Genomic DNA, 22,574 nt, shown 5'->3' with positions numbered 1-22,574 from the left:
GGGGGGGGGCGCAAGGCGGGGCGGTGTCTGCAGGCGGGGAGGGGGCTGGCTGCAGCCCCGCCCAGGCGCCCCGTGGGGTGCAGTTCCGGGGGGCTCCTCTGCGGGGCGCGCTTCTCCCACCCGGGGCCGAGGAGCGGAAGCGGCCGCCTTCCTTCCTTCCTTCCTGCCCTTCTCGCGCGCGCGCGGCCTGCCGGGAAGCAAGATGGCGGCCTGCAGGCCAGCTGCCGGCGCCTGAGTCGCCGCGGGCCCCTCCGCCATGCTGGCCCTCCGGCGGCTGGGGCCAGCCCCGGGCCGCCTCCCCGCGCGCCCTCCTGCCGCCGCCGCCGCCCTCCACGGCCCGGGCCTGCGGGCGCTGCTGGAGCGCTGGCGGGCGCGGCGTCCTGCTCCCTCGCCCGGTGTGGCGGCGGCGGCGGCGGCGGCGGCCCCGAGGAGAGCCGGCCCGCCCGGCGACGCCGCCCTGCAGGCCCTCTTCAGCTCGCCGCCCTTCTGCCACCGCCGCCCGGCCCGCTTCGCCCGCGCCTTGGCCGGTGGGTGGGTGGGAGGGAGGGAGGGAAGGGGGGGGGAAGGAGGAAGGGAGGGGCTCCGGGGTCCCGCCGGCCGGGTGCTGAGTGCCGCTCGCCTCCCCGCAGGCTGGCTGCCCGGCGCGGTCGAGGGCCTGAGCCCGGCCACCCTGGCCCTGATCGCCCAGTACGTGGCGCGCCACCGCCTCCGCCAGCCGCCCCTGCTCGACGCCATCGCCGCCTTCTTGCTGCCCAGGGCCCCCCGGCTCCACCCCAAGGTGCGCCTGCCCCCCCCCATGGAGGAGCCCCCCCGCCTGCACCCCCCCCCCCGCCAGAACCGGCAGCCCCTGCAGGGAGGACCCTGCAGACCTCCCCCCCCCCCCGCGCCTTGCCCTTTCAGGGCGGATCTGGCTGTCAGTTAATGGCCGGAAGCAACTTCAGCGGAGCGGAGAAGGCCCGGAGGATGAGGGCTCAACAGAGTTTTCACGTGTGTGCTTGCAGAGTGCCTGTGTGTGTGTACACACATACAGAGGGGGGCATGCAGCCACAGACAAGGCAGTAGGGCTGGGAATGCAGAACTGAATGGCAAATTGTCCAAGCCCGCTGGGGGATAACCAAGGAGGCCGTGGGGATAAGTGGGGGCCGGCTCCCTCTTGGTTTTGTGCCGCAGGTGATCCAGAAGCTGGTCTTCCCCTTCAGCCGCACAAACTACCGGCCCTGCAACCACGCGGAGCTCTTCCCTCAGCTGGAGTCGGTGCTGCTGCAGAAGGCGGCCACCTCGCCCCTGGCCACCACCAACATCCTCATGTCTCTGTTCCAGCTGCGCCACTTCCCCCTGGCAGTCCTACACCAGGTCTTCTCTCCAGGCTTCCTTGACAACGTCACCAGTAAGGGGGAGGGAGGGGGCTCCCTGCTGGTGTGAAATGTCCAGAAATGTTGAAGCCAAATTCTGTGGGTGGAGGTGGAGGGACTGAAATGTTTTAAATATCTTTGTGTCAAACCTAAACTCTTCTTTAAAATTTGCATTACTTATAATCCATCTTTCTACCTAAGTCCCAAGGCAAATTACATTGTATAAATCAATCAGTCGTAAGCAACTTGAGTGGATTAGGACTGCAGAAAGCTGAGATAAAGCATCAGTATTAATATGACATGTTAAATGAAAGTAACAGAGAGTAGAATGCAACAGACAGTGTGCGCGACACACAGCAGCAGAGTCCTCGGACCCTTTTTCTTTATTTAAGCGCTTTCCTGAACTCTTGCACTATAAAATAACCCTACTGGTCTTATACAATATTTTCCTGCAGAATTCAGTTTTGCGTTACTTTTGTTGGCTGCCAGCGCCAGGGGAGCCTTTTTGACCTCCGCAGGCTGGCCCTCGAGCAGCATGAATTGTGTTGCTTATAACTTAGCCTATAAAACGGTGCTGCTTGGCATACTTAATGGAATTCAGAAGTACAAATGTTGCTAGTATACCCAGGAGTTGTAAACCATGTCTCTAAGAAAGTGTTATTTGAACAAAACCTTTCTCATGCAGCCATGTGCCAGCCTGCAGGAGGGGGCTCTTTCTAGCACAGGGGTAGGGAACCTTTTGGCCATGCTGACAGAGGCTGATGGGAATTGTAGTTCCTGAACATCTGGAGAGCCGCAGGTTCCCTACCCCTGTTCTAGCACAAAGAGGAAGACTCTGCCCAGGCTGCCCCGGGGCCCTGAGACTCTGAGGTGGCCGCCGTGGGGAGACATGTGGGTTAAACATCTGGGACTCCAGCCGGTCTCAGGTGGGGCTCTGCTCCAAAGGGCAGGGGCTGGGCGGCCACCATCAACCCGGAGCCGATGGATGGGCACACCTTTCGGAATTAAAAAGGCAGCTGTGAAGGGAAGGGGGGAGGGTACTTGGGTACTAACAAGTTGGGATATTAAGCTAAACTTAATAACTTTGAAAATTGAGTTCTTTAATTTTATGATCGTTAACTAAAGGGTTTTTTCCCTAATGTTCACCAAAATTTGGAATTTTTCACTGGAAAAGTTGAAAACATCCTCAGCAGATATGAAAACAATTGCCTTGAGCGTTTTACTTCTAAAAGAAAAAAATATTTCACAGGATATTTTTTTCCAGTGCTCCAAATGTTTTAATGTTTCCAAACCGAAAAATGGGGGGGGGGGGGGTCCTTTGAGAAGAAATATATTCGGGGCGGGGGGGGGGTTGGCAGAGGAGAATTTACATGTATCTACTTTTTTCAGGTTTGATGTGGCAGACGGGCTAACTTCTCACGCGCTGTTCCTTCCCAGGTAGCCCCTGTGGGTTGATTGTGCGCCGCTACCTTTCCCTTCTGGATGTGGCCGTGGCCTTGGAGGTCCATGAATATGATGGGCCCCGCCTTGATCCCCGATTCCGTGTCTGCATGTTTGATGGTGCTCTTACTGCAGACAAGGTCAACAACAAGTACAGGTAAAAGGGGGCGATCCAAGAGAGGGTGTGGTCATGACCTTTTTGTGAGAAGATTGCAGATATCTTCAGAGAGTCCTGGTGTTATTTTGCAGAAGCACAGCTAGATTTGAATCCAGTAGTACCATAGAAACCACCCAGATTTTTTGGGTATAAGCATTCAAGAGCTAAAGCTCTTTTCGTCAGACACAAGTAGGAATGGAAAGAGGCTCAGATCCTCTTGATCTGGAAGGCCACTTCTGTGAGTGGCGGCTGAAAGAGAACACTAAGCATGGTTGTACGATCCAGAGGTCAAGAAGAAGAAGAAGAGTTTGGATTTATATCTCCCCCCTTTCTCTCCTGCAAGGAGACTCAAAGGGGCTTACAATCTCCTTGCCCTCCCTCCCTCACAACAAACACCCTGTGAGGTAAGTGGGACTGAGAGTGCTCAGAACTGTGACTCGCCCAAGGTCACCCAGTTGTGTTGGAGTGCACAAGCTGACCTAGTTCACCAGATAAGCCTCCACAGCAAAATTGGCGGAGTGTGGAATCAAACCCAGTTCCCCAGGTTAGAGTGCACTATGCCACGCAGGTTCTGTGTCCTCCCATATGAACCCACCCATCCTCTCCTCTTGTCTCAAGAAGTCCTGCTTTGGTTGCCTCCACTGCCATTGGAGGCTGAATGGGAACAACCGAAGAGAAGCCCCCTTAGTTGTGCCACTGAGGGAGATTTGTCTCTCCTTCTCTGCATTATCTTCTGCCACCGTTTTTGCTGGCTGCTCCCTTGCTGATTCTCGTTGACTGTTCCTCCCTCTTACATGTTTTGTTGTGAAGTACCCCCCTCCCCCGGCTTGTGTCCTTCTGTGTCTCTGCTGTGCTGACTCCCCTCTGCCCCTTTACTTCCCTAGCTGTAAAGGCCTGGTAGCAGAGGCTCTGTGGCAGCTTGTGGGAGAAGAAGGCTATCGGCAGGATGAAGTGCTGCCCCCGGGGTATTGCACAGGTGAGAGCCATCTTGAAAAGGGCCGGGAGTTTCTCGATCCTGTGGGCAGGGAGCAGCAGCACTTAGGCGCAGAAGAGGACAGGAAGGTAGCTCCATTTGCCTCCGAAACATTTTTAAAACCAGGCCGAAGCACGCCTCTGAGTTGGCCAGGTAGACTTCTCTGGCAGCTTGTTAACAGACCAGGAAGGGAATAGGGCTTCCCTACCCAAGCCTTGTGTAGCCAGAAGTGCTGCTTGGAAGCCCTGGCTGGCGCTTGTGGGTGTGGCTCCGTTGGATGTGCCCAGGTCTGCCAGCCCCTGAGCTTTCCAAAGGCCTCTTTGTTATTATGACTATTAGATTAACACCCCCAGTTCCTTATTTCGACAGCATACTCTTTGATCCCTCTTTGGAGGTGATTTGTCTTTGGCGGCAGAACATTCGTCAAGAACTCTGCAGTTTCTCATCAGGTTCTTTGTCCAGAAAATTAGTTAGATGAGCCAGGCAGAGAGTTAAGGTTTTCAAGGCTTTCTTTTACTTTTAACTCCGCTTCAAAGGCTTAAACAGCCTGCTTGTGATCTTTCCTGCATCCAAATATCTGCAGCAGCTCAGTTGCATAATATCTCCCAGTCCCCAGCCTTGCTGTATGAGGAATTTGTGTGTCTTTACTCGTGGGTTGCATAGTCTGTGGGATGAGGGTGGGCCAGGAAATAGGAGGGGGTTAGCCTTTGCTTCCCTTCTGTCCCCAGATATCGTCCACCACACTGTTGCTTGTAGCGCATTGTTTTGAAAGAAGAGTTCTGGTCGTTTATTTTTGCTAGGAATAAGATGCAGTCCCCTCCCCCTGCCTCACAACTTTCCTGATGTTATCATTACGTCCTTCCCATGAAGGGACGGGGCGGGGGGAAGGGGGGCAGGGGCTTGAAAGTCAGTATTTGGAGGGACCGAGTCCTTCTCCGGCCTGACTTTCTCCTTGGTCCTCCTCTGGCCTGTCTGGCCCTGTCCTTCTCTCTCACTAGATTTCTTGCTCCAGTTCTCTCATTCCGGTGCTCTACTCCCACGATCGTCCTGGGCTGGAGCCCCCCTTGAAGCCCTCCAGACCCTGACTGGACGCCCTGTGCTGGAAACACGGAGGGAGCCGCTCTCCAGGCCGCAGGGGCTGGACAGCCGTCCCTTGGCAGGAAGACGCTTTTTGCCAGAGGAGAGCTTGCACTCATGGGCCCCCCAGGGTGGTGGGTGGAGTCAGGGGGAGGAGCCCCACACAGCTGTTCTGAACAGTTCTCTGGCTGCGTCTCTGTGTGGCACAGCAGAATCAGCCACCCGCTTCCGTCCCCCCACCCTGGGCACGGAGCCCCAGCAGCCCCTGCCAGCACCAGCAACCTCCCCAGAAGCAGCGCCGGACGGGACGCAGAAGGCTGAGGCGATCCACAGGTAGTTGCTGGGATCTTTTGGCCAAGGGTCGTGGGGTGGGGGGCGGTTTTCCAGCTTCGGGGCTTGGAGCGTCTCAGTTTCACCTTCGCTTCAGTCACCTCTGTTACACTTCTCTTTGGATCAAATAATTGCTGCCCATCTCACAGAAGGAGAAAAGGGCGGGGGCGGGGATTGCTTGGGTGGCCGTGATGCTGTGTTCACAGTTCCCGAGGAGAAGCAGTCAGCTTGCCTCAGCTGCTGCTGCTGCTGCCTGGGAAAGGGGGCTCCGTGCCTGGCGCCATGAGGAGGCGGCGCTGGTATGTGGGGCCGCGCAAGGGAGTTTCTGCTGGGCCTGTTGGGCAAACAATTCTTAGGCATTCCAGAAAGGAGCAGGGAATTATTGGCTGTTTTAGCCCCACCCACCCCCTCGCCTGCTGCACCTGTATCCTTGCCCAAGGACGTCTGGCTTGAGGAGTCGCCTTCACCTGCTGCCACCTCACACCAACCCCCCACTCCCTGGCTGAAGCAATTGGGAGCATGAAGCCCCCCCCCCCCTGCCTCAGAACCCTCTGTGGTGGGGGCGGGGACTCTTGGGGGAGGATCAGATGCCGGTGGCCGCCCTCCCCATCTTTCATCTCCTCTCCCAGAGTGGTGCTGTCTGTTAACGACGAATGGCATTATTGCCAGAACTCAGCTGTGCTGGTGGGCTCTCGAGCGATGCGTGATCGGCACCTCCGCCTGTTAGGCTACAACCTGGTGCAGGTAAGGGGGACTTCCCCTCCCTCCCTCCCTCCTGAAGGGAAGGTGTTTCCGGGGGAGGCTGCTAGGCTGTCTTCCCTGCTGGAGCCCCTGCTGAGTGATCACAGGAGACTGCCCCCTTCCTGCAGGGGGGACCCCACGCCCTTTCTTTGTTTTGAGCAGGCTGAGGTAGGCTTAGTTCTGAGAATTGTTCTGGAGGAGAGGAAACTTCACTGCCGGCCTCGGCCTTCTCCTTCAATGCAGTTACCCTACATGGACCTGCAGCGGGTGAGCGGCGTGGAGGGGGTCAAGCGGTACCTGAGCCAGAAGCTAAGAGGCCTGTGGATCCAGGCATGAACTTGTGGAGGAGGAGGAGGCTACTGTTGCAGAAGGGGATGGAGGGATGGCTGGACAGCAGAAGGCTCAGCGGCCACAGTTCATGCAGGGGGGCACCTCCCTCCCTGGTGGGCAAGGAGGCCAGAACAGGTCAAGGGGAGAGAAGGAAATGTGCAATAAAGTGGAAAGTGGGGAAACTCACACCAGCCTCATTGGTTTTATTCGCAAGGCCCGGCTCCTGGGCTGTTCAAGGTCTGCCCTGGGACTTGCAAAGGCAACCCCCGCCCCCCGCCGCCCCCCCCCCCCCCCCCCCCGCTCATGACAGTGCTGCTTGTTGAAGTTTTAAATTAGTCTCTTAAATAAGATCATGGTGTGCAGGGAGTACTGATTGTCCTCTTGGAAGAGGCAGGCGTGGCCCTCCCTGGCCCACACGGCTGGTGCGTGGAAGCAGAAGGGTAGCCCCCAGCCGCCCGGCTGTTCAGTGGCAACGGTCCGTGGGTGCAGCTTTGGCCAGGGCCTGTTTCCCCCAGGCTGAGAGAGTGAAGGCACAGAAGGAGCTCCTCCTCCTCCTCCTCACACGGGCATGGGCATCTCGTTGTATTCGTCCACACCTTCTCTTTCGTCCAGGATAGGCTCTGCCTCATTTGCATCCAGCTGGCCAGGAGAGAGAGGGCTTAGTCCAGCAGGAGGAGGAGGGGGGGGGGGATGCTTTGGCTTACTCGGCCCAGCTGGTTGAGTTGGTGGCCTCCCCCCCACCCCACCCCGCAATCACAACTTACACATTTCATCTCTCGTTCCGTGAAGATGCGACTGAGCAGGCACATGCGAAGGGGCACCGTGAGGATGAGGATGAAGGGGAAGGCCAAGGAGGCCACCGTGGACATGACGGCCCACAGCACAGCCAGGCATGCCAGCTGCAAGCCCGTGAAGAGGTGCATGCGCAGCGTCCGCACCTGTGGGGGCAGAGGGAGGGGGCACGTGTGGGCCAGACAGTTTTGGGGCTGCCCCCTTCCCCCCGCTGGACTCCTGGATACTGTGGTGGAGCGTGGGCCCCCGTTTGCAGCAGGAGGCACATGCCCGGTCCTCCCCCCCCCCCCCTTCCACAGGGGCCTGCTGCTCCAGAGCAGGGTCCCCAGGGCCCGCTTCGTGGAGACGACCCTCCCTGCCCGCGGAGGCCCAGCAGCTGACCTTTTTGACATAGGTCACGTCCGGGTGGTGCTTGGGAGGCATGAGCAGCAAGTGGAGGCGTTCGTAGAACTGGATCCCGTTCAGGGAGGTGACTCCCATGTAGAGGAAGATCCCAAAGAGCACTGCCAGGGGGATCTTGCGCAGGAGGTCCCCGATCACAATGGATAAGCCTGCGGCAGGGGCGGATCTGCTCAGAAGTGCTGATTGGGGGGGGGGGCTTGGAGCAAGGAAGGGGGCTGCTTCCCAAGCAGGCCACGAAACAGGTTCCCTGGGCTCCCCCCGGACAAGTTCTGCACCCCTGTTTGCTGAGCCAGTGGGAGATCATGGCTCTGCAAGCCCTTCCAGCAGAGCTTGATGCCGCATGGGAAGGCCTGGCCGGCTGGCCTCTGACCCCCTCTCAGTTGTGCCGAAGGTAGTGGCCGTCTGTTGGCAAAGCCAGCCACGCCCCCAGTGGAAGGGGAACGGGCCAAGGTGTAAAGACTCACCCACGAGAATGGCCACCAGCAGGCCTGTGACGCGCTGCTCTTTCACCTCCTGGATCTTGGGCTTGTCTCCGGGGGCCACGGACTTGCTCATGACGGTGAGGGCGTTGGCGTGAGTGACGGAGCGCACCGTGGCCGCTGCCAGCCAGGGCAGCCCAAAGAGAGCACAGAAGCCCCCCAGCGCTACAATGAGCAGGAGGTCCAGGTGGAAGCCAGAGCCCTTCCGCAGCTTGCGCTCCTTCTTGCTGATGATCAGCCTGGGGGGAGGGGGAGGTTAGGGCCCCGAGGGCTGCAGCCGACCCTGTCAAGCGGTGGGCTGGGCGGGACCTGTACTCACGTGGTGATCTGGGTCTCCATGAAGATGAGGATGAAGACCAGGACTGCGGGGAGGGCGCTGGCCACCATCATCCAGACGGGAAAGGGATCCTTCCCCCCGAGGGGGTTGATGACCCAGCTCCGCTGTTCAGGGTCCGTGACGGAGAAGCCTCGGGGCACCGAAAGCTTCTGCAGGGGCGACCAGGGGGGCAGGAGCTGAGAGCACAGCAGTGCCCGGGGACTCGGCGTGTGGGTGGGTGTGTGTGTACAACTGATGCCCAGGGCTACAGGTGGCAACTGCTCCCCACCCCCCCAATTCCTCTGCAGGAGGCACAAGAAGCTGTTCGCCTGACAGACATTTCCCCCCCCCCCCCCCCCGGCATTCCACTCTTCTCTGGGCAGCTGAGGGCAAGAGGGGACAGCCGGTGAGTCCTCCCTTGTGGGATGTCAGGAGTCTTTTGGTCCCGTCCCCCCCATTCCACGAACCTCCGGAAGAATCAAAGATGGCACTCAGAAGAAGGAAACCTGCCCCACTGACCTGTGTGTACGTGTCCTGGATGCTGTAGTCCACCAAGACCATGATGAGGATGGCAATCGGGACCCCAAAGTCGCCAATCACCCGGCGAACCTGTCCAGAGACATCCCCTCAGCAACAGAGCCCCGCCAGCCTCCTCCTTGTCTCTCCAGGACAGCCCAGGAGATCTGGGCCCTCGCCCCCCGCCAGCGTGTACAGCTGGCCTAAGAAGTGAAGTCTCTGAGTATGTGCAGAGTGCTCCTGCCCTGGCCAAGCCACTACAGAGAATCTGCAGCGCTTCGCCTCCAGGACAGGGGGCCCCAACCTGTGGACACCTCTGGTGGATCCAACTACACAATGGCTGCCATGGGAGGCGGGGCCAACCACACAACGTCCGTGAAGGAGCCTCACTCTTCAGTGTGTCAGGCAGAACGTGGAAGAGGTGGCTTGAAAGTATTTCCACAGCTCTGGCCTTCACCAGACAGTGGCGATCTTTGTGCTGGGCCAGCAGCAGCTGCTGAAGCAACCCTGCAAAATCTTGTGCACGAGCACAACTTGCCCCCGCCCCCCCCCCCCCACTTTCTGAAAACACTTGGGGGCATCCTGGGCCCCACGGTCACCACGCTGGGATCCCCCGCTCTATGGCCACCCGCCTGCAGCCCCGACGGACGCACCCGTCCCGGGAAGAAGCGGCTGTTCTTGAACTTGCGCAGGAAGAAAGCGATGAAGAAGGTGCCGGCCATGAGGACGAGGGACAGCAGGGCCGTGTTGGGCTGCCCCCTCACTTGGGAAGCGGCTCGGCTGGCCGTCGTGTTCGCCACGACCACTGGGCTGTCCTCCTCCTGGCCCGCCTCGGTGCCGTTGGCCTTGATGCAGCCGTGGAGGGGGTGCTCCTGGAAGATCTGCCCGGAAGAAAGAGCCCGCGGAGTTCCTCCAAGGGGAATCTCCTCCTCTCGCGAGTGAACGCCCCGCCCCGCCCCACGTAGCAGCAGCCACCAGACTTCTGCACGGCCCACAGAGCCCCCACCCCACCCGTGCCTTGTGTTGTGCCCCTTGCCAGCACCTTGACCAACTTCGAAAAGGTCTCGTAGATGAAGATGAGGGAGATGAGGAAGGCGAAGATCTCTTGGGTGAAGCGGGAGACGAAGCGCACCAGGAAGCTGCCTTCGGAGGCCACCATCACCAGCACAATGAGGATCAGCCAGAAGCCGATCCAGACGCGGCCCACCAGGTAGTCCAGGTCCTGCGATCTGCAGAACTGAGGGCAGACAGGCAGGCAGGCAGCTGTTGCTCCCCCAGGCCAGGCCAGGCCGCCCTCCCACTCTGCTCCCCTTTGCAGGGTGGGTGGGGGCTGCTGTAGGATCAAAGCCCTTCCCCCTTCTCCTTTATCACTCTGCCTTGATAAGATTTTGTTGCGGGGGAGCAAGGAGTCAAATCCAGCTCTTTGGATCAGAGCCTGCCCCTCTCGACCACGTGGCCACGCTGGCTCTGGAATCTGGGAGGCGGTGTGTGCGCAGGGCACAGCTTTTGCAAACCACTGTGTTTCCCCAATTGTAGCTACAAGGCAGGCATGCCATCTCCCCCTCCCCCAACACACACACACACACACACACACATTTCTCTGGCAGCCCAAGGCCCTTGGAGACCCCCCCCCCCCTCCCCCAACACACACACACACACACACACATTTCTCTGGCAGCCCAAGGCCCTTGGAGACCCCCCCCCCCCAGGAATGACAGGCAGGCGTCCCCCCACTCACTGTGAAAAAGGCCTCCTCAAAGACCAGCAGGGGCCCCGAGAAGCCGATGATGAGGAGGGGCTGAGCCCCCAGCAGGCAGAAGACGATTCCCTGCACGGAGGTGGAGATGATCAGCTCTGAGACCCCGATCAGCCCCTGAGTCTTCTCGCCTGGAGGGGGGGGGCAGAATGAGGAACTGCACGTCTGACATTGCAGGCGTGGCAGAGAGCACTGGCCTCGTAGCCTCTGTGTGGTCAGGGACAAAGTGGGACCCCACTGGGTATGTGTAGTGACCTGCCCCGTAGCCTACGCCAGCAACTCCTCAGAGCAGGCCAGGTTAGCTCTGGTTCAAGCCCCCACCCCCACCAGCACTCCCTTTGCCCTCTCCCTCCACGCTGCTGCCTTGTTCCTCGCCTGGAGGCTGCTGCTGCTCCCACTTATTGGAGACCTGGCAGCGTTTTCATGCATTGAGTTTGTTCTTTGTTTCTGCCATCCTGCTCTGTTGCCTGGCTTATGGTCAGTGCTGGGCTGTGGCGTGTTTATTGCACTGCTGTGAGGACTTTGCAATCCGCCCTGCGTGCCAGCAAGGAAGGCAGACTGCGCCCGGCAGCAGTGAGAAGTCTGCCAGACTAGATGGGCCCCAACGGATCTGACCCAGCAGTCAATACAGACATCTGCCTGGAGGTCAGAGAGAGAGAGAGAGAGAGAGAGACTTCCCGCTCCAACTCCTGCCCTAGGCCTGGCCTGCACCCGAGGGTGACGCTGGACTTGGGGCGTCGATCTGGTTCTTTGGCTGCTGTTCTCCTCGTTTACTCGGTTGCAAACCTAACTTCTTGAGTTTGGAGGCATGTGGCACTCCAGCTCCTGCCAGCAACGTCTTTCATTTCATTTCTTAGATTGCTGTACCTCCCCTTCCCCTCAGATCCATGCTCAGCTGGGCATTTGGCCTATCAGCATTCCACCCCCCCTGCGGCCCCAGCCCCATTACCTTTTCCAGTCTGCAGAAAACAGCTTTCTGCCGGCTGAAAATGGGCCAGGCTGGTGGGGCGGGGCCAGGCCTGGCTTTAGGGCTAGTGAGCCCCCATATCCCAGCCTGGGTCCTTCCAGAGAAGCCCCCGTGTGTGGACTCAGGGGTGGAGGCAGCCAGAACTGAGCCCTGTCGTTGGTGCTGCTCAGTTTTCGCTTTCTTGCATTGCTGTGATTTTCCTCTCCTGCCGGGGACAATGTTTCTCTGGGGAGGCTGCGAAGGGCCACTCTGCTCGTGTCCCCCGTTCTCCCGTGTGCTCACCCAGCAGCCCTCCAAAGGTGATGGCCGGAGAGAGCGCGGCAAAGTAGATGAAGATCACAGCAGCCACGCACTGCGGGTTCAGCGCATCCCGGAAGTCGCTCAGGTACTTGGGGTAGCGGCGCCGGACGTCCCGGATGAGGCCCCCAAAGAGGCGCCCGGTGCGTCGTAGGGGATCGTCGTCTTCCTCCTCCTCCACAATCTTCAGCTTCAGCAGCGCTAAGCAGGCGGAGGGAGGCATGGCTGGCAGGCAGGCAGGCGGGGGGGGGGGTGTCCCACCCGCCCCTCGCAGACAAAGAGGACTGTGGCGTGGGGGGAAAGTGCTAGAGCCCAACCCTTGTCCCTCCCCAGGATGGATCTGCGTGGGCTCCACACTGAGTAGTTCTCTGGTGGAACCCTGACAATTGCCCAAGAGGACACACAGACAGCCCCCCACCCCACCCCCCTGCTCCCAAGATCTCCACAGTCGGGACACAAACCGGGGGGGGGGGGAGCTCCCCATCTGTTTTTCTTACAAAATGCAGGTGGTTGCAAACCCTCGTCCCCCCCCCCCAGTTCTTTTTCCTAGCCTAAGAAGCAGCCTCAGATGCTCCAGCCACTTATCAGCCACAGGGGGAGCCCGGCGGGGGGGGGGGGGGGCAGGCAGGCAGAGGCCAGGCCAGTTGTGCGCCAGCCCTGCCCTGCGGGCCATCCCTTCTGCCACCCACCTTTCTCCTCTGGCGACTTGGGCTCCGCAGCCAGCCCAAGGAGGAGGCGCCGCTCCTGCTCTTCCCTCCGCCGCAGCATTTCGCGCTGGAAGTGGGCCACGCTCCGGAGGAGCTCCTCGCCCTGCACCTCAGAGGGCGGCAGGACCACGCTGCAGTCCAGGAACTCGTTGATGGCGTTGAGCAGGTCGTGCCGGTCATCCGCCAGATAAGCAGCCTCGTGGAATTGCTGAGGGCACACGGGAGGAGGCTGAGCAGAGAGGCGAGGGGACACGCGCAGGAGGGCAGGGAGCCGGTGGGGGACCAGGCAGGGCCTACCTTGTCAGACATGAGGGTGGAGATGGAGCGGCCGATCTCATGGTAGTCCATGTTGGTGCTGCTCGGGCCCAGCAGCACGAAGAGGAACCGCACCGGGATGGGCACCTCCAGCACAGCGTCCAACTGCACGGCCTCCTGCAGCCGCACAAAGGCCATCGTGGGCTGGTCCAGGAACTCCACGCAGCCTGCGAGCGAGCGGAGGGCATCCGGGTGAGAGAGGCTGGAGCCCAAGACTCCGCCCGAGCCCCTCGAGAGCACTGGTGCCCCCTTGCCCCACTCAGCTGGGGACGGCAGCGTGCCCTGACCTCGCAGCACCTTACCCACAAGCACCACGGTGGCCTCAGCATTTTCTGGGATCTTCTCCAGTAACTTCAGCTCGTGCTTCGACTTGGACCTGGTGATGCTGCCGGGGAGGGTGGGGGACAAGGCCTCCCTCTGCACAGAAGGACGTGGGTGTGAGGACCCTGCAGGCAGGGGGACTTCTTAGCCCCGCCCTCACCCACATCCCACCTCCACACGGAGAGAGCTTCTTGGCTGCCCCAGTTCTGCCGCTCATGGACATAGGCTGCGGGGATGGTGACCTCTTCCCAGCCCAAGTGTCCCGGCAGAACCTCCCCAAAGCCTGCCTCTCTTCCAACAGCGGCAGCTACACTCCGGCCTCAAGAGAGCCAGGCAGGCGCTGGTCCAGAAGGTGTGCAGGGAGGGGATCTCACCTCCCTGTCGATGTCCACCCGGGTCTCGTGCTCCCCGGAGTGGCCTCCGATGAGGGGGTCAGTGACGGCCGGCTCAGGCCCCTCCCCCACATGGTTGGCGCTGTGATGATGGCCCAGAAGCGAGCCGAGGGAAGCAGCTGAAATGTTGCGGGGGAAGGAGAAGTCCTTCTCGTCCGAAGGGTGGCTGCAAGGGAAGCCCCGAGTCTGTAGTGGCTCGCCCTCCCAAGGCCGTGGCAGCAGGCCTTCCTTCCCCTCCTCTCGCCTGCTGCCAGGCCCTGCAGGAGCCCGCCCGCCCGCCCACCCACCACACCTCTGCGGGCTTGGTGCTCTGTGGCTTAGCAGGGGTCTGAATGCCCCTTGACCCCTAGGAGGCAGGAGGGCCAGGGGGTCCACCCCCGTGGGTCTCACCTGTGCTTGAGGAGCAGGGCTCGCAGCACGTTGGCACGATCCTCAGCACGGATCTGGTCGGAAATGATCATCTGCTCCACCACCTGGTGCGCCACCCCCGGCAGCGTCTTCTGGTCCAGGTCGAGAAGGACGGCTCCTGGAACGAGCAGGAGGAGCAGCTGTAGCCACCTGCCTTCTGGGGGGCAGCCCCTCCCTGCCCCTTGCAAGGACAGTGGGATGGGGGCCTGCTGACCCCGGGAGACCCCCCCCCTCCTCTTACCGTGCGACAGGGTTCTGCGCAGCTCAAGCAAGCTGCGGAAGGAGAGCGAGGCCACGTGTGGCTTGCCCCAGCGGTCCGTTTCCTCCTCCACATCCTCCTCAAACTTGATCCAGCGCGCCGTCTCCTTCCACTGCATCTCCTGGTTCTTGTCCAGAACCAGCTCGTTCAGCTCCACAAACACCTGAGCCAGAGATCCGCCAGAGATCAGACCCTCGGGTGTGCAGGCGGGCGCAAGGGCCCCTCCTGGAAGAGCTCCCTGGATGGAGCAAAAAGCCCCCCCCCCCGGAGCCCTTCCACAGGTGACCCTCTACAGGTGACCCACCGTGCGTGCCTCTCCCTCCATAGGCTGGAGGAGGGAGGGAGGGAGAATGTGGACAGGCCAGACTGCTCCAGAGGAGTCAACTGCAGGGGAGAACCCCCAAGCCTCTCATTGGGGGGGGGGGCAGCTCCCTAGCAGAGCCTGTAAGGCAAATCCTGGCCCCTCCCCCAAAAGATAGCCATCAGTAGGCCTCTTCCTGAGAGCACACAAATTCTTGTCCACGTCTTTGTACATCTTGGGGCTGCACCCACCACAATGATGTCCCCCCCCCCAAAAAAAGCAGAGGACCATCCATCCATCCATATGTGACCAGGATATCTGAGACGGGGCAACTTCTCCCAGGGTGGGGCAGGTCCCTGTAGCCCAGTATCCTGTCCCCACACCTGGGCGTTCTGGAAAGCACACTGTGGATACACCTGACTTCCCCCTGGCGCCCCCCCCCCCCGGCAGAAGGCATACAAAGGTCCTCGGTCTCTGAATGTGGAAGGCTTGCCCCCCCCCCCCCCGCCAGCACAGCCACTCGCCTCGTGGGGCTGCCGGTCGTGCTTGCGCTGCCGTGCGCTGGGCTCTTTGTGGTCCTTGCCCAGGTGCACCACCTGTCCCTTGGCACTTTTCCGAAAGAGGTGCCTCCGCACTCCGGGGACGTCCTCGAACCGGTGGCCTGTAGCGATGGAGCAGAAAGAGCTGTGGGCATTTGAGGGGGGAGGGCTGGCTTGTTAAGGAGATCCCCGAGGTGGCTCAGGCATCCAAGGTGGGGCTGTTATTCACACGTGTGTGTGTGTGCGCGCACGCGCGTGTCCCCCTTCATTGAACAACTGCGTCTTTGGGCCAGGTCCTAAATTCAGGAGACTGGGGGCGGGCGGGGTGTGTGTGTGTGAGATAACAGGGGCCAAGCCGCTTCCACTCACACTGGGGAGTTCCCGGCCCCCCTTCCTTCTGTGAGCAGGGAGAACCCCGTGCCCTCTGCCCTGCAATGCCACGTTCCGCCTGAAAGCCAGCTCCGCCCCCCCACACCCCATCTTCTGCCCCCCCCCCACGGCTCAGCATAGAGACCCAGATGGGGTCAGGCTGGCTTCCTGTGTGCCAGGTGGGGGCTCTGCTCTGAGTTCCACTTCCCAGAGGGCAAAGGGGGGGGGGGCTTCCCAGCCCATCTGCCCAGCCGAAGTCTGGCTACCCCCAGCAGCTGAACCTGTGGGCTTCGGAGCGCTGGCCTCTAATTTCGCAACTGGCCGGGATCCGCAAGGGGAAAGGCCTTCGGAGCGGCCCTCTTTCCCAGCAAAAGTGCCGCCGATCTCTTCTCTTGGTTTCCTGCACCAGCCGATGCCAGGCACCCTTCGCAAAGCTCCAGGCGGGCAAACCCTGCAGGCGCTGCCACCATGCTGGGAAGGCTCAGCCAGGGCTCCCCTGCCCCAGTGCAGCCTTGGAAGGCAGCGGCCGCTCCTCCCTCCCTCCCTCTAGGCCGGACAGCCAGCCTCACTGCAGCCAGGCCGGTCGTGCACTGGAGGAGTCCGGAAGGGGCTCCTTGCAGCCTTTCTCCACCGGGACACGAGGCAGACGACGGGGAGAAAGTCCCTAGGAGTCACCGGATGGGCCTTTGGATTAACTGAGCCCACACCGCAGGGGGGCACAACCAACCAGAAGTTTGACAACAGAGCGGAAGCAAAGCAGAAAGAGTGTCAAGTGCACAAACCCACCACGTGATTCACTTGGGCGCATTTCGGCACAGGGAGGGGTCAGGGCCAGCCAGTGGGAGAGGAATGGCCTGCATGGGGAAGCCCACCTCCCCCTTCTCAAAGGGTTTGGGCGGAGGCCTCTGGCTGGGGAAGTCCATGTGCCCCCCCCCCCCCCCCCCCCCACACACACACACTCACTCTTCATGTAGTCCAGGTCAGCCGAGGCCAGTGTCTGAGCCTCGGACTCGTCGGTGGGCACTTTCTGGTAGCGGGCCTGCTCCACGCCAGTCATGCTGCCGATCAGATTGTAGCTGCGGTGGCCTGGCTGGGACTTGCTGAGGGAGCGCCCTGGAGAGCCCCCCTCGGCCACACAGGGCCCCTCCATGATGCTGCGCTCAGACCCCTCTGAGCTGCAAGACAGAGACCCCCCAACCGCATCAGGGCAGGCAACACTGCCCCCCACCTTCACTAGAGTGTGGGAACCTTGCCAAACGGAGTCCGATTTCAGCAGTGGATGGGGGGGAGACCTGAAGCAGAGATCCCAGCACCTGCCTGACCCTCACCTGAGCCGATGCCCAGAGAAGAAGGAGGGTTTGGATTTATAGGAGCAGCAGTGGCGTAGGAGGTTAAGAGCTCGTGTATCTAATCTGGAGGAACCGGGTTTGATTCCCCGCTCTGCCGCCTGAGCTGTGGAGGCTGATCTGGGGAAATCAGATTAGCCTGTACACTCCCACACATGCCAGCTGGGTGACCTTGGGCAAGGTCACAGCTTCTCGGAGTTTACTCAGCCCCACCCCACTCACAGGGTGTTTGTTGTGAGGGGGGAAGGGCAAGGAGATTGTCAGCCCCTTTGAGTCTCCTGCAGGAGAGAAAGGGGGGATATAAATCCAAACTCTTCTTCTTCTTCTTCTATACCCCCCCCTTTTCTCTCCTGCAAGGAGACTCAAGGTGGCTTAGGAGCTCCTTTTCTTCCTCTCCCCACAACAAACACCTCGTGAGGCAGGTGAGTCTGAGAGAGTTCTGAGAGAACTGGGACTAGCCCAGGGGTAGGGAACCTGCGGCTCTCCAGATGTTCAGGAACTACAATTCCCATCAGCCCCAGTCAGCATGGCCAATTGGCCATGCTGGCAGGGGCTGATGGGAATTGTAGTTCCTGAACATCTGGAGAGCCGCAGGTTCCCTACCCCTGACCTAGACACTATACTCTTATTGATGCATCCCAGAATCGCATTGGCTTTCTTGGCCGTCGCATCACACTGCTGACTCATGTTCAGTTTGTGGTCTGCTAAGACTCCCGGATCCTTTTCACGTGCACCGTTCACAAGTCAGATGTCACCCATCCTATATCTGTGCATTTCATTTTTTCTGCCTAAGTGTTGAATCTTACATTTATCTCCGTTGAAATTCATTTTGTCAGTTTTGGCCCCGCTCTCTATAATCTGTCCAGGTCATTTTGAATCCTGACCCTGTCACCACCACCCCTAATTTGGTGTCATCTGCACACTTGATGATCATGCCCTCTATGCCGTCATTCAAGTCATAGATAAAAAATACAGACTAGTACTGACAACACTGGCAGAGAGGAAAAGGCTCCCCCCTCCATCTGTGCAGTCAAAAAACGGACTGGCCAGGGGGAAACGTGCTCTCATCTCATCACATGACAACACCCCCAGCCTTTCAAAGGGGGAGGGGGTCCTCGTGCCTCCTTGAAGGCTAGAGGGCAGGAGCCTTTGGGGGCCTGTGGCCACTTTGCACATTTGGGTCCATTCACAACATGGCTGCCAGCCGCAGAGGCAGAGCCAAGCACAAGGCCTGCTCATCACCAGCCAGAGGCAGGTGGCCATGACCTCCCAGCCCCCCCCCCGTTGCCCCCCCCCGTGCTGCCACCTGCCTGGCAGGGGCAAGGGCCAAACAGCTACCAGACAAGCCTCCCCGGAGCAGCCACGGCTCCCACCTCTGCCTGCCTTCTGCACACAGAGGAGCCCCTGGCCGGCTGCCAGTCTGCTTGCCAGCTCAGCAGTTCCAGGGGCTGGCTGCCATCTTGAAGCCCCTGCCCTCCTTCTCTGGGGCCCTGAGCGCCAACTACGGTCACCAGGCAGCCCTCCGCTGGCAGCCGCGTGGGATGGCCCATCTGCTGTTGACCGGAGCCCGGGCCTTTCCCATCCCAGCCCCAGCTCTGGCAGGGGCACCCTAAAGGGGGGGAGGCCTTCAGGGGCGATGCACAGTCTGCCTGTTTGCCAGGGCTCTTCAGGGGCTCCGAAATGAAATGGCCGGCAGCTTGTCAGGGGGGAAGGCTTTCGGGTCTGGCCGTCTGAACTTTGGTTTTAGCTGGAATGTTTAGCTACGCTGGTCAGCAGCCCTGAAGCAAGAGGGACGCTGGGATCTTAGTGCTGTAATGAAGAAACAAGACAGCAGCTCTTCCACACACACACACACACACACACACACACACACACACCCCACGCCTAGATTTCAGAAGGCAAAACAGCCCCCCCTCCCCTCCCCTCCCCAGCTGTCAAGCTGCTCAGCTCAGGCCCAGAGATCCCTGCAGCTTCCCTCCCATCACCATCGTCAGGGGGGGCGGCTAAAAACAGGGCTGGGACACAGGTGGAAGCTGATGCCCCCCCCCTTGGCAGAACCACGGCTCAAGAAGACTGTGTCACCCACTACAGCCTGCTGAGATGGGGGTGGGGGGGGGCTGGCATTCGGAGCCACCACCCAAGCGCAAGCGCCCGCCAGCCCACCTTGGGGCATGCTGTCCGAAGGCAGCCACACCCAGGCGATCACAGGAAGGAGGCCGGGGGGGGGGGGGCAGCCTCACTCAGACCTCCAGCTCTCTTCCCCCCGCCCTTCCCCACACCCCGCATTGCCTGCCTGCCTGCCTGCCTGGCACTGTGTTATTAGCAAACAAGAGCCACGTGCTCACACAGCACAGCCGCAGCAGCACCACTGGCTGCACCTGGGAGCAGGATCCGCTACACCAGCATGCGGGGGGGGGGCTGTCCCCTCCACACAAAAGTGGCTGGCCAAAGGCAAGGACCCCCCCCCCCCAGGCCCTGCCCAGACAGGAGGAGGAGGGAGAGGCAAGAGGTGTGTATGGGGGGGGGGGGCTAGGCTCCATAGAGGGTCAGGCTCTGCAGCATTCCAAGGAAGCCCCCCTCCCAAAAAAGGCCAGGGCATCCATCCAGTGCCATGTAGTGCCCACCTGGAGGAGGCCCCAGAGGTGTGCAGCAGGGGGCATTTCCGGAACCGAAGCCAGCCCCCGACGGCCCCTCCCTTTTCGCCAAGACCCTGCCTGGGCACCACAGGCCCGCTCGCCGACCCCTGACCCGGCAGGTAGAGCCCGCCCGCCCGGCCACCAGCTGCCCCACGTCAAGGCCCGCAAACGCTGTTCAGCAGCAGCTGCTTCGGGGGCAGGCAGGATGCTCCCGCGAAGTGCGCGCCCCTCCCCCCCACTGGGCAGCAGAGGGCCCGTCTGGGAGTCAGCCTCTGTGGGGTGCGGATGAGGCCACCTCTGGCGCCTTGCAGGGGGCGAAAGGGGCGATCGGGCAGCAATTAGAAGCCGGCAACTCTTCTGCTCAGCACAGAATCTGCCCGTGGGTGCTGCGTTCCGACCCCCTAACTCCATGCCAACCTTTTGCCTTCCCTCCAGCTCAGACCTCAGGATGGGGCCTTCAGGGGGGGGGGGGGGGCTGGCAAGATGGGACAGAAGTCCCCGAGGGGGTGCCTCCGCAGGCAACCAAGAAGTGTCATTCCCAAGATGCAAAGCGTGGTGGCAGCCTGTTAGCCTCTGGGGAGAAACCTGGCCCATGCTCAGAGGCACTGGTCCATTTCTGGCAGAACGCAGGAAACCGAGAACTGGTTCTGGGGCTGCCCCAGGGAGGCTCCACGGAAGGCCAGACTGCAGCCAACCAGCCGCCACGGACACGGGGCTCTGAGCGCCCTCCTGCAGCTTCCCAGGGGCTTTCCGGTCCCAGCACTCTCCTGCGAGGGACATGCGCTGGCGCCTCCCGCTCAGGTATGGAGGGATTACACATCCCAGCATGCACTACTCCCTTGGACACCCCCACCCCCACCCCCGAGCCCAAACTCAACTAGCAGAGTCTTCCCAAGTTCCTTTATTTTAGCGGGGGAGATGGAGGGGAAATGCAGCCCCCGTTTGGAATACCGTGTGCTTCTTCTGGTCCCCGTATCTCCAAATGCACTTCAGAGCTGGAAGAGGTGCAGACGGGGGCAGCCAAGACTATGAGGGGGCTGGAACCCCTTTTCTGTGGGGAGAGGCTGGAGAGTCTGGGGTTTGTCATTTTAAGAACAGGAAAGCTAAGGGGAGAGGGGATCCCGGCTCGTAACATTAGGCACACGGTGGAGGCAGTTGAGAAAGGCTGTTTTTCCTCCCTCTCCCCCAATACCAGGTCTTGAAGAGGATGGGCAGCAAATTCAGGAGGGCCCCAGGAAATGCTTCCTCACACAGCCAGGGATTCAGACGCTGCCTGGGGGTGGGGGGAGGTGCTCCTGGGCACAGGTAGAGGCGGCTTTCCAAGGGAGCTCCACAGATTCCCCGATGAGAGTCTGACAGGGCCTCCCAGCCATGGGAGCCTCCCCCTTCAGTCAACCTCTGGACCCCAGAGCCAGGAAGCAGGCCAGGAGGGGCTTCTCTGTCAGTGCTGTTGGCCCAGGAGAGGGAGCCAGTGGTCTATGACTTGGCAGGAAGCTGGACTAGATGGGCCCCCCTCACTGCTCTGACCCAGCAGGGCTCTTCTGACATCCCGAACTGTTCAAGGCCCAGAAGGAAGAGTCCCCCTACCTGCTTCACCCCACACCAAGAGGAACCAACCCAAGAATGGCCACCCCCACGGACAGCCAGACCATCCCCCCCCCTAAATGGGCTATAAGGTTCCACCCTGACTGTCCCAAGCAAGCACAGATCGAGCGGGGGGGGGGGGGCAGACAGCCCCCCCCTCCCCCCAAGGCCTGCCCCCAAAGCCGCTGCCCTAGAGTGGCAGAGACCTCTTCACCCTCTGGCAGGTGCCCCCCCCGCCCCACCCAGCGGGTCTGGTTCTGGTGACACTCCAGCCATGCTACTCACCCCCTTGAAGGCCATGCGGTGGAGCTCGGAGGAGCCCTGGGAGCGACTCATGATGGACAGGAGACGTGCGGGGCGGGGGGGGGGGGTGATCCCTCCTCAGCCTTTCTCTTTCTCGCTGGGCCTCAGAGGGTGGAACGGGAGCACCATAACCTGGAACCGGGGGCAGAGAAGAGAAGAGGCAGCCGCCAGTCAGTGCCCGTGGGCGGCAGCGGGGGGTGGGGGCGTGAGGGTGGAGAAGCCTAGAAACATCGAAACGGAGCTGGACGGGATCTCCAAGGGTCATCTAGTCTGCACAACCCAGGAAAACCCTCCAAAAGTAACCCTCCAGGAGTTTGGGCCAATCCGACCTGGAGGAGGAGGGGGGGTTCCTTCCCGGTCCCCAAGTGGCGTCGGGCGGGCATCCGGGCAGGCGGCCCCTCGTTGCCAGCCCCCCCCCCCGACCCTCCCCAGGAAGCCTCCGACGGCCAGGACGTCCTTCCCGGTCTTTTGCCAAGCATCTTCCAAGCGGGGGGGGGGGGCGTTCAGCCAATCCCTCCCCCCCAGCCCCGTTGCTCTCCTCGCGGGCGGCGGAGGCGGCGTCCTGCCGGGCGGAGGCGGGCGAGGCCCTGTTGCTCTTGGCGGCGGCCGACGGCCAGCCGGCGCCCAAGAGCAACAGGCGCCCGGACCCGACCCGGCCACCGCCGCCGCTCCGGCCCCAGCCGGCCCGGACACGCGCCCCCCGCCCCGCTCACCTCCGCCGCGCCGCCCCGCCGGCCCCGCCGCCACCCGCCTTTATGCTGCCCGGCTGGCGAGGAGGAAGCCCGGCCGTGACTCGCCCTCACAAGGCCCTCGCTCACCCCCCCCCCCCCACACACACACACACTCCTCTCCCCCCAGGCTGGCGGTCCGCATGGCGCCTCCGCGCCGCCCTCGGCCTACCTCACCGGGCTGTCGCCGGCCCGACGGAACACGAGAGCAGGCGACAACCCAGCGAGGTAGGCCGAGGGCGGCGCGGAGCGACCCGGCAACCCCCTTCCCACCAGGGCCACGGCCCGCGAGGGAGGGAGGGAGGGCGGGAGGGGGGCACACCTGCGCCCCCTCTGCTTTCGGCGGCGCTGTCCGGCCGGAGGGCGGGCTGTCTGCGTCACCCCCTCCGAAGCAGGCCCCCAAAGGCCTTGAAGGTGCCCTGGCCGGCACAGACACCCAGG

General features: G+C 61.4%; 2 protein-coding genes across 4 annotated transcripts; one reads left to right on the top strand and one right to left on the bottom strand.

Annotated features, from left to right (window-relative positions):
- Window positions 1-108: 108 nt before the first annotated feature.
- Window positions 109-6,586, top strand: FASTK (Fas activated serine/threonine kinase). Of its 3 annotated transcripts, none has more exons than XM_048510613.1 (8): window positions 109-527; window positions 630-778; window positions 1,321-1,387; window positions 2,790-2,949; window positions 3,834-3,925; window positions 4,921-5,332; window positions 5,959-6,073; window positions 6,233-6,586. In XM_048510613.1, exons 1-8 carry the CDS (start codon window positions 257-259, stop codon window positions 6,404-6,406), a joined length of 1,440 nt encoding a protein of 479 aa, XP_048366570.1. In that variant the 5' UTR covers window positions 109-256; the 3' UTR covers window positions 6,407-6,586. The 3 variants fall into 3 exon arrangements, with proteins under 3 accessions (XP_048366570.1, XP_048366568.1, XP_048366569.1); XM_048510611.1 differs by having other exon boundaries at window positions 114-527; window positions 1,171-1,387; XM_048510612.1 differs by having other exon boundaries at window positions 133-527; window positions 1,171-1,387; window positions 6,314-6,586.
- On the bottom strand, window positions 6,579-20,346 carry SLC4A2 (solute carrier family 4 member 2). The gene is made up of 20 exons (XM_048510536.1): window positions 19,507-20,346; window positions 18,311-18,555; window positions 16,500-16,711; window positions 15,153-15,289; window positions 14,310-14,490; window positions 14,051-14,186; window positions 13,643-13,826; window positions 13,250-13,364; window positions 12,930-13,114; window positions 12,615-12,840; window positions 11,911-12,126; window positions 10,644-10,792; window positions 9,948-10,142; window positions 9,559-9,786; window positions 8,909-8,998; window positions 8,393-8,559; window positions 8,059-8,312; window positions 7,574-7,743; window positions 7,165-7,338; window positions 6,579-7,039 (listed from the first exon to the last, which is right to left on the bottom strand). Exons 1-20 carry the CDS (start codon window positions 20,344-20,346, stop codon window positions 6,959-6,961), a joined length of 4,185 nt encoding a protein of 1,394 aa, XP_048366493.1. The 3' UTR covers window positions 6,579-6,958.
- Window positions 20,347-22,574: the final 2,228 nt, after the last annotated feature.

The sequence above is a fragment of the Sphaerodactylus townsendi genome, linkage group LG11, assembly GCF_021028975.2.
Source record: "Sphaerodactylus townsendi isolate TG3544 linkage group LG11, MPM_Stown_v2.3, whole genome shotgun sequence".
NCBI classification, from domain to species: Eukaryota; Metazoa; Chordata; class Lepidosauria; order Squamata; family Sphaerodactylidae; genus Sphaerodactylus; species Sphaerodactylus townsendi.
The sequence above is the reverse complement of the archived record's forward strand: the minus strand, read 5'-3'. Positions and strand labels throughout refer to the sequence as shown.